Source organism: Miscanthus floridulus, chromosome 9 (assembly GCF_019320115.1).
Source record: "Miscanthus floridulus cultivar M001 chromosome 9, ASM1932011v1, whole genome shotgun sequence".
Classification (NCBI taxonomy): Eukaryota; Viridiplantae; Streptophyta; class Magnoliopsida; order Poales; family Poaceae; genus Miscanthus; species Miscanthus floridulus.
Window position 1 is genome coordinate 64,901,090 of NC_089588.1, and position 10,826 is coordinate 64,911,915.

General features: G+C 45.9%; 1 protein-coding gene across 1 annotated transcript; it reads right to left on the reverse strand.

Annotated features, from left to right (window-relative positions):
* Window positions 1–5,824: 5,824 nt before the first annotated feature.
* LOC136482081 (uncharacterized) lies at window positions 5,825–8,991 on the reverse strand. Its single transcript, XM_066479333.1, has 2 exons — window positions 8,849–8,991; window positions 5,825–8,531 (listed from the first exon to the last, which is right to left on the reverse strand). The coding sequence occupies exon 2, from the start codon at window positions 8,320–8,322 to the stop codon at window positions 6,100–6,102; it is 2,223 nt and encodes a 740-aa protein (XP_066335430.1). The 5' UTR covers window positions 8,323–8,531; window positions 8,849–8,991; the 3' UTR covers window positions 5,825–6,099.
* Window positions 8,992–10,826: the final 1,835 nt, after the last annotated feature.

Below are 10,826 nucleotides of genomic sequence, written 5' to 3' on the forward strand. Positions count from 1 at the left end.
GCCCATTTCACCCTCTTGTGCCTAGAAGTGTTTCTATTGTTCTACCGCACAAAAGTTTTGCACACTAGGTTCTAATCCTACTCTAGTATGACAATTCTAAGAATGCAAAAACATGAATTGAATTGCTCAAATATAAATGCTCAAGGTAAAGAGAAGGAGAGGAACGCGGCGATATTTTTCAAGGTATCTGAGAGTCGCCACTCCCCACTAGTCCTCGTTGGAGCACCCGTGCAAGGGTGTAGCTCCCCCTTGATCTGTGCAAGGATCAAGTGCTCTCTATAGACTGATTTTTTGACACTCCATCACGGTAAATCACCCACAACCGCTCACACCATGACTTGGGTCATCCACAAGCTCCACCGGATGATCACCAAGCTTCCAATCACCACTGAGCCATCTAGGTGATGGCAATCACCAAGAGTAACAAGCACGAACTTTCACTTGACCCAACCAAGCCTAATGAGAAGAGTGGATGCGCACTAGCTACTCTCTATGCACAAATGAGGTCCTTAATCTTGGATTAGCAAATCTCAATCATCCCACTAGGCTCTTGCTCTTCTTTGCACACCAAATGGTTTCCTAAGCGGAATAAATGGGCAAGAGTGCTAAGTTTGACGAGTAGGATAAGTATTTATACTCCCCCAATCAAAATATGATCGTTATTGTCCAACTCAGCAGTTTTTGCGGTGACCGGATGCACCGGTCGATGTGACCGAACGCGTCTGGTCAGTATACCACTAGCTAGCACGGAAATATGACAATTACTATGATCGGACTCCAAGGTGAGTCCGATCCCTATCCACCTGACGTGTTAGGTCAACAAAAAACAATCTCTAGACACTCTCTGATGTCGATCAGACTCAGCACCTTATGCGTTTGGTCACATTTTGTCCCTACGTCCGGTCCTTAGTCAACAATGAGTCCACGCTGCTATGGTTGGTCAGGACCTGCGTGTTTGATCCTTTGCCTACACCAGCATCCAGTCATCCTTCTGCCCTACAGTGCGTGCTACACTGCTGATCGGATGTGGCACCCGTGCGTCCGGTCCAACGTTCGGTCAATATCCAAGTCTCCATTCACTTCAAATTCGACAACTTTTGTGAACGGTTTCGACTTCAATTGACCTGTGGACTGTCCTTGACCTATCTAGTGCTAAGTTTGACAAGTGTGCACCACACCTAAACCATTAGTCTCCCCTAGGTCAAGCTACAAGTCCATACCCCCCTTAATTGTATGTCCAAAGGAAAAACAAAGTCCTAAAACTACTCTAAGTGTCTCTTCAACGCCAAATGACACTTAGAACTAGTCCGTCCTTAACCTTGTCGTCCATCCTTTGAAAACCGAAATGATTTCCATCTATAGGGGCATGAAACCTATAATTGCCCAATCAAATACCATTACCATGACCTAACTCAAGTTGCCTCTGCAAAACACATGTTAGTCACAGTAATCTCGTATCGTCATTAATCATCGAAACCCAACTAGGGGCCTAGATGCTTTCAAACAACATCATAAATAGCACTAAGAGCAATGTCACTGTTTTGGAATTTCTCTTCTTCGGCCATGGTAGGCTGCTCTAGGTTTGCAACCTCAAACTTGGTCTCCACCACTTGCCATATCTTTCTATTGATTCACTTGATGTGAGTGGTCATCTTTGCCTTCCAATAGCCATAGTTTGTGCCATCAAATTGGGGTGGCCTTTTGGTGTTATTGATTTGAGCCATTTTGACACCGAAGGTTGTTAAGCCTCAAACTAGTGGTGACCACGGCTCTGATACCACTTAAAAGATCCTGAATGGCTAGAAGGGGTGAATAGCCTATAAAATTTCTACAAATACACTAGAGCAACTTTGTTAGTCAACTAAAAGGCGAAATGTGTTTTGCTCTAGCTCTACTAAAAAGGCAAGCCATCTACCAACAATTCTAGACAATTATGATCACTGAGCACACAATGGCTAAGTCACTACTAACACTAACTAGTGAGCTAGCTAGGGAGCTAATTACACCTAATTAAACTAAGCTACTCAACTAGCAAGACTATCACAAGCTCTACACAAGATAACTATTAATGTAATACAAGGTAGAGGCAAGGTGATTGTACCATCGTGGCAAGAGACAATAGATGATCAATCAATGAATACCAAGAGAGGAAACCAAGATTTTTACCAAGATTCACTTGCTCGCCGGCAAGCTACATCCTCGTTGTAGCGATTCACTCACTTGGAGGTTCACGTGCTAATAGGCATCACACATCTAACCCATAATTGGGTGCCACACAACCAACACAAAATGAGGATCCACAAGCTACGAGCAATCCACTAGAGTACCTTTTAGCTCTCCGCCGGGGAAAGGTCTAGAACCCCTCACAAATCACCGGGAGATGGCTACGAACAATCATCAACTCGTGCCAATACTCCTCCGCTGCTCTAAGCCGTCTAGGTGGTGAAAATCACTAAGAGTAACAAGAAATCCCAAAGGTCACATGATCACTAGCGCCACTAGATGCTCAAACACAAAGCAAATGCACTAAAATCACTCCCAATCTCACAAAGATGGTGAACCAATGATGAAGATGAGTGGGAGGTGCTTGGTTTAGCTCACAAGGATGTATCAATGATCAAAATATCCAAGAGAGTGAGCTAGAGCCGGCCATCACCTATTTATAGACCCCCAACAAGTCACATACCCATTAGCCACTTATCTCACTGTTTGCGCACTGACCGGACGCTTGCAGATACCGGATGCATCCGGTCAGCAGCGTCCGGTCACACAACGCCGCCATGTGTCCTGACCGTTTGAAAGTTACCGTTGGTGCCCAGCGGCTACACGTGCGCGCTCATCACCTTCGGATCGAGGACTATCCCCTGATCGGACTCACCTAAGTCACGCGTCCGATCGTGATCCAGAGAGGTGCAAAACATGATTTTCTCGCCCGGACGCGTTCGGTCAGCCATGACCGGACTCGCCCAGCGTCAGGTCGCTCCTCTGCTGCTGTTGCCGACTGATGAACAGTGCAAGGGCGCGTCCAGTCGTGCTCCTGCACCAGAGTCCGGTCGCACCCTCAGTGCAACCCGCAGCTAGGGTCGAGTATCAGACGCGTCCGGTCACATCGAGACTGCGTCTGGTCACTCATAGTGACCCCTTCTCTTCTCCTTTTCTTCATCCCTTGTGCAAATGTGTTAACTCCACCAAGTCTCATTACTTGTGTACATGAGTTAGCATTTCACAAACATGTTTTTCAAGGGATGTTAGCACACACTAGGTCCTAATGCAAATGCATGGTGTTAATTCACCTAGTGGCACTTAGATAATCGCATTAACTGTGAGATCACTCCTCTTAATAGTACGGCTATCTATTCTGAACCCAATCACACCCTCTATGGTGTCTTGAGTGGCAAAACAAAATGATCCTATCAAATATACCTTTGCCTTGAACCCATTTGTTTTTCTCTTTTTTCTTTTAAAATTGGAGCACTTGATCTTCATTGTGGTCATCACCAACATCATGATCATCACCTTGCTCCATCACTTGGATTAGACCAACCTATCTCAATTTCACACTTAGAGCATAGAGTTAATCCAATTAGATTTTACCAAATATCCAAAATTAAATTAGGGCTTTCAACATGAGAAGTTTTGTAGCTTCAAAATTTGAGCACGAAGGGTGAGAATGAGTGGTGACTGGCTGAGATAGGAAGAGGGACGAGGGACGGACGGACGAAAAAGTGAGAGAGAAAAGAAATTTTCGTTCTTTTATATTAGATAGAGATTCGTGAACAAATTTAAAAGATCAAGACCTATACAAGAGCGAAGCCAACCGAAAATGACGTCGGGATCCGCTCCACTAAAATGATAGAGTTAAAGTTAAAGATTCATAAGAGCAAGGCTAATAATACAGCCGGCTTGCTGGCTGTAAGGTTTCTTACAGCCTTCTCTTAGCCCACTCATATAGTAGTTAGCTCTTTACAGTTAATACATGGCCCACTTATCTCTCTCACATACTTTCTTGGTTCTTGTGCCCAAACTGACTGTAAGCTTACAGCCCATTTCTCCTCTCTCTCTTCTCCCCTCTCTCCTCCACCTCAGCATTTAGTCAGCTTTCAGCCTGCTATTATACTTGCTCTAAGATTTGATGGAAATCACAGGATTTCAGCTTGGTCAGCGGACCTTAGGTTTGTGTACGAAGAGAGTAGTGGAAAACTGAGCTTTTTAATAAAAGAACAACATATGAATCAGAACACCCTGCACTCGATCAATGGGCTGAGGAGTGTGGACTATGGTAAATTGCCAATGCCCAAGGTGAAATGATATATAAGTCTACTTAACCCCCCACCTATCATATTTGGTCTACTTCATCCCCTCAACTATGAAACCATCTGTTTTACCCCCTGAACTATCTAAAACCGTCTGTTTTACCCCCTGGGGCGGTTTTCAGCGGCGGTTTTGCTACAGTAACAGCGGGTTTGCTACAGCGGCGGTGGGTTTGCTACCGTACCCGTGGTTTTGAATTTTTTTATTTATTTTCGGTGAATTTTTGAAAAATCATAAAATGAAAAATCTAATTTTATTGGACTCCACATGAGTAGATCTACATAGTGAATATATAATACGGTATACTTTAGTACAAAATTTTTACTGTAGCCTTAGATTAATTAGAAAATCCAATTTTGTCTGTAATTAATTAGAATTTATCTATAACTAAGTTATACATAGTCCAATGAGTACGAAATTTTTACTATAGTTCAAGCATACAATAATTAACGTACCATAAAAATTTCACCACAATTGGACCATAGAAGCTGCAGCTATGAATTATTCCAATTAATTACAGACAAAATTAGATTTTCTAATTAATCTAAGGCTACAGAAAAAATTTTGTACTAAAGTATACCGTATTATATATTCACTATGTAGATCTACTCACGTGGAGTCCAATAAAATTAGATTTTTCATTTTATGATTTTTCTATGATTTATTATGATTTTTCAAAAATTCACCGAAAATAAATTAAAAAAAAGAAAATTTAAAACCATGGGTACTGTAGCAACCCCACCGTCACGGTAGTAAAACCGCCCCAGGGGGTAAAACAGACGGTTTTAGATAATTCAGGGGGTAAAACAGATAGTTTCATAGTTGAGAGGGTGAAGTAGACCAAGTATGATAGGTGGGGGTTACGAGATGTCCACGGACCACAGTACTGCCAGCTGGTAGTACAATTCATCACCTCCCAATTCCAGAGCTGGGGCTGGTGAGCGAAAGAAAAGGTCCTCCATGAAACGGAGCCTGCTCCCAAAAAGCAGGGCAAGGCAGGGGTGCAGTGCACAGAAGATTAGCCGAGCGCCCAAACCGGTCCCCTGTGGCCTTCTGTGGAATGCTCGGATGCACCCTTTTCGTGCTGCACAATTATTGCCGTCGGGCGTGCATGCAGAAATTGTACAGGAAGCCATGAGGAGGTATCTTCAGTGCAGAAATTGGACATGTAGAAAAAAATGATCAACCTTCCACCCAAATCATGTAATTGTCAGACTCACTTTCCGCGCAAGATTGCAGGGACAAACTTCACGATGCAGCACGCCTGTGCACACCGGCACAACCGTCTCGCAACTTGAGCAGTACTTTTCATCGTGTTTTTCTTTCCCAACAGATCAGCGTAAGCCAAATTGCTGGCTGTACTGCCGAGAACCAATTGATTATGGTTGCAGAAAAACGAATCCTTTCAGCACTGACTCTGAACAAATCATGTGCTGAAGATTGGCCTTTGGGATGAACTGCTCAGAAGTCAGAATAGGGAAACAGAGCAAGGTATAACTGATAGATTGTCCTCATTGAAACTTGGCGCATTTCAGTAACTGTTGATAGAGACACAGGCACACCAGCATTAACAGAAAGCACGAAAATTACACACACCGGATTAAGGTTTATTACATTCTGCAGGTCAAGTGACAGCCCTGTAATTACCCCAACCTCACTGAAACCATTGGGTATATATATCACATATATACACAAACTGGAAAAAGAAATACAATTGAAAACAGCACAGCGGTTCTAAATTCAAGAAGAAGATTCATCCATTGATCACCAGTTCACCACAGCTGACCTTCATTCAGACTGTTTGCGCCGCGATCCTATCCTCGACAACGCGGTCATCCTCTTTAGGACCTTGGAGATCTTGGACAGGCTAGGCCTGCCGCCTCCAAAGTTCATCTTCCTAGTGGAGAACTTGAGGGCCTGCAGGCAGCATAGCTGCCTCACTGAACCTTCGTTGTCGTCGTCTTCGTCTTCCTCCTCTTCCTCGCCTTCCTGAACAGCATCCTCTACCTTGCCGGTGCTGCCTTTCACCTTGCTGCCACTGCGCTTCCCGCCTCTGCCCTTGTTACCGCCGCTGCCCAACTCGTAGGCCTCCCAGAGCATGTCCATGTTGTCGCTGCCCTCCACCATGGCACGGTCGCGGCACAGCCTGAGCTGCATGCGCTCCTCGTAGAGCTTGCACGCCAGCGTCCTCTTCCACTCCTTGTCCTTCCGCGACGGCGACTCCTCGCTGAGGAGGTTCTCCGACGAGGTCCGCGAGTGCACTCGGCCGGCGATCGATGTCGACTTCAGTGGACTCTCCCTCTCATTCCACATGGCTGGAGACTGTGTCACGTCGTTGTACACCTCCTCCATTTCTTCAAGTTCTTGTTCAGGTTCCGCAATCTCGTACTCCAGCTCTTGCAAATCTGGCTCAGGTTGCACATCGTTGCAGCCTTGTTCCAGTAGCTCTTGTTCAGCCTGTGCGACGAAAGCAGGAGTGATTTCTTCAGCCTTCATGTCTTGGCTGCATTTATCACTAGCTTCAGTCTCCGAGTGCATATACTCTTTGACATCCTTAAACTCTTGCTCTTGCTGTTGTTCGACACATTCTTGAGTGGAAACAGCAACTTGAGCTTGCTGATCACTTCCGCATTTCTCAGCACAAGGATCAGCCTCAAACAGCACGCATTTCTTTCCATACTTGGCTGCTGACTTATTTTTCAAACTGAATTCCACTGAATTTTCCTCCCTGTCCCCAACAAATGGCTTGGCATTGCCAGATACTACTTGTGCTTCCCATAGTTTGATGCGCTGGGCAATCAAAGAACGTGGTTTCACCAGCTCATTTTTCTTGATCTCCACTGATTCAACTGGCTCAGACTTCTTGATCTCCAGTGTGGGCTGAAATTTCTTGATCTGTACTTTTTGCACTGTCTCACATTCCTTGACCTCAGGTGGTTCTGCAGGCTCAAAATTCTTGATCTGCACTGCTTGCACTGGCTCACATTTCTTGATCTCAATTGCATGAAGTGGCTCAAATTTCTTGATCTCCAGTTCCTTGGCCTCCATTGGTTCCAACGGCTCCAATTCCGTGATCTCCATTGCTTGCATTGGCTCAGATTTCCTGGTCTCCAACACTTGCACTGGCTCGGATTTCTTGATCTCTACTGATACTGGGTCACAATCCAATCTCTTCTCCTCAACACCATCGGTGACCTCATCACTGGCTGACAAAATCAAGTCCTGCCCCTGAATGGCGCTCTCTTCTTCCTCTGCTTCCATTTCTTGCAGAAATAATGTGTCTCTGGGCAAGCAACACTGATGAGCCAAAGGATCAGAGCCCTTCATATCCTCGGAAATCACAACTTTCTCATCGATTCTGTCCTTCAAATCACCGAAACTCTCATAATCCAAGAAGCTTCTGTCACCAATGTAATCCATTACAGGGAGCGCAAATGCAGGCTCCTTGCAGTCGTCGCCACCAATTAACAACAACAAGCCCTGCTCCTCCTCAGGCACAAAGCAAGAAGCTGTAGTAATAACGCCGCAGGGCTCACCCATGATCTCCTCGACGCGGAGGACGGAGGCAGCGTCGGTGGGGCCAAGGACGAAGGAGCAGAGCTGCGCGACCAGCCCCGCGGGGGCACCGTCGGGCGGCCGGAGCTCGGCGCAGAGCGCGGCGACGGCAATGCCGCAGGTCCTGCCGAGGGACGACCTGACCCCGCGGGGCCAGTCGCCGGCGCCGGCGCCGGCGACGTACGGCCCGACGGTGGCGAGCACGGCGAGGAGGAGCGACGTGGAGACGAGGAGCGGCCAGAAGAAGGCCGCTAGCGCCACGAGGCCGCGCGCGAAGAAGAGGAGGTAGACGGTGTGGAGCGGGTGAGAGGCGACGAACAGCGCGACGCCGAGCGCGTCGTGGAGGAGGCACAGGCACACCGACACCACCACCGGCATGGCGTTGACGTCGCGCTTGCTGGCGCTGTCGCCGTCGGTGGCGCAGCAAAGCTGGGCCTGCTGCTCCGCGGCGGCCATTGTCTTGTCGCCTTCCTCAGCAACACCTTTGCTCCTTCCTGTGCTCCTCTTCTAGATCGCTTTGTTGTCGGCGCGCGGCGGCGTGTGTTGCTGCTGGGTTTGTTCGCTAGCTAACTAGCTGCGCGCGCGCGCGTGTGTGTACTCCGGCATGGCGTGTTGTGATCTGCCCGCGGTGGGCTTGGCATGGAGCGAGATGCTGAGGAGACAGTCTGGGGAAGAAGACGCTTTGGTCAGGAGAGATATGGGAGAGGGGGAAGGAGACGGTAAATAAAGTAGAGGGGAGGATGAGAATGAGGTTTAACAGTGATTCTTAGGAGCAAATGCACAACTACTTTGAGGATGGGCGACTTCCTAAAACCCCAATGGAGCGAATGCATGCACGTCCAGTTTATTAGGAAGGCAGCTGGAAAAATAAGTTAATTTTGTGCATATTAACGAAGCTACGTTGGATGTGGAATGGTGGAAGTGTAGTAGGAAAAAGGGGGAGCAAGACGAGCGTGCATTTTTAGGCTATAATTCACCTTACCTTTCTCTTTCTTTGCCCTTATTTGCTTTCCGTCTTTTTCCTTTTGCCACGCTTCAGAGAGCAGGCTGCCTTACTCGTTTGCGTAGCTCAAAGGCCAAGGAGCTCCGGCCGGCATACCACCCTTCCCTTGACGACACCAACTCGTATGACAACACAATTGTATTCAACTTCCTTCGCCCTTTTCAAGTTAAATCCCCTTTTCAGATCAGATCCCATAAAAAAGGTCAAATTATCTATGACTAGACGTCACAGTTTGATTTACTTCTGCGCATGTTGCAAAATACAGTTGACAAAAGCTGTACCACTAAGAAAATAAACCAAATGCCAAAGCTGCACAAAGAAAACATATAAACATATAAAGTTTAGTAGTAGTAGGTGAAAAACATTTACAGACTGCAACAGACAGGATGGTCCAATTGATTGGCAGCTTTTCCTGTCGCTCGTCACTCGGCAGTGATCATTTGTCAAGATTTTCCAAAAAGCCAGCACCGGCTGCACAGTCAAAACAGGCCTCGTCCTCCTTTCGACTGTAGGCTCCCCCAGTACAGTGTCCTCTCTACTAGCACACTAGTAGCAACCGTTTGGTATGGATTCGTGTGCTCCGGCTCCCTCCGATGCTGTAGCACTGTTCATCAAATCCGTTTTTCACTCTTCTTCTTTTCTCTCTCACTGTTCACTGAGTATGGTAGCCGGAGCCAGAGAAGCTCGTTTTTTTTTTCTCCCCAGCTCCCGCTCCTGCATGCTACAGGGTACATGGTAGAAAAAAACAGGGGAGGGCAGAGTCCAGTACCTATGGAAACACGTGGGCCGTCCTACCCCTCGCAATGACGGCCAACGTATCGTGCGATTTGGAAATGCACGAACCGGTGTGACACTGCACAATCAGGGCCATAATGCCGGTGGTTTACTTTGGGCGCTGTGAAAGGTTGGATCCCAACTAAAAGGAGAGGCTAGAGTCGCTAGGGTTTTACGTGTGTTGTCAACTTTTCGTGGATTATGCAGGGAGTACAGCACCCCGCATGAAAAGGATGGGGTTTGATGGGTGAGTCCGTCTTCGAGCTCTCAGAGGCATGGTGTCACGGTGTGTGAATGATAGGTGTGATAGGCTCTGTTCATGAGTTCATCAGTATCACCGAGGATTTTATGGCATTCTGTCGGCGTAGCCGAGCCATTGACGATGATTGCACCTTGATTGCGAAAATCTGTAGCAAACGAACGATTTCATAGATGATTGATGAAACCGATTACGCAGATTACTCTGTTTTTTAAAAGTGGGAATACCTGATCAGATGTGCGCGTGCCGTATATATTCTCTCCGTCTCTAAATATATGTCGTTTTCGCTTCACGAGAAACAACTTTGACTAAATATATATAACAAATACTAATATTTATAGTACATAATTAATATTATTAGATAGATATTTGAATATAGTTTTTTAATAAATTTATTTTGAGATACAAATGATGAACGTATTTTCTACAAATCGAGTCAAAACTTTCGACACGAAAATCAACGGCTACAGTTAGTTAATTGGGGACAGAGGGAGTAACTTATAAGTGATATAAAGATTTGTACATGTCCGTTAGAAATCGAGTCAAAACTTTCGACACGAAGATCTGTAGCATTTTTCTCTCACACCTTGTTCGCTTATATTAAAATTTAGCGTATGCTGATGTTTATGCTGATTTATTGTGAGAGAAAAATGCTGTTTCGTGGCGAAAAATAGTTCAAATGAACAGGGCTTAAGCTAGATTTGCATGTCAAAATTGGCTCTTTCGAATTAAATCGCTGTCGCAACACCGATATATAGGTCATGTTGGGTTCCTGCAGTGCCTCCTAAAATTTATGTCACATCAAATGTTTAGACACATATATAGAGTATTAAATATAGACTAATTATGAAACTAATTGCACAACTTAAGACTAATTTGCGAGACGAATCTTTTAAGCCTAATTAGTCCATGATTTGACAACGT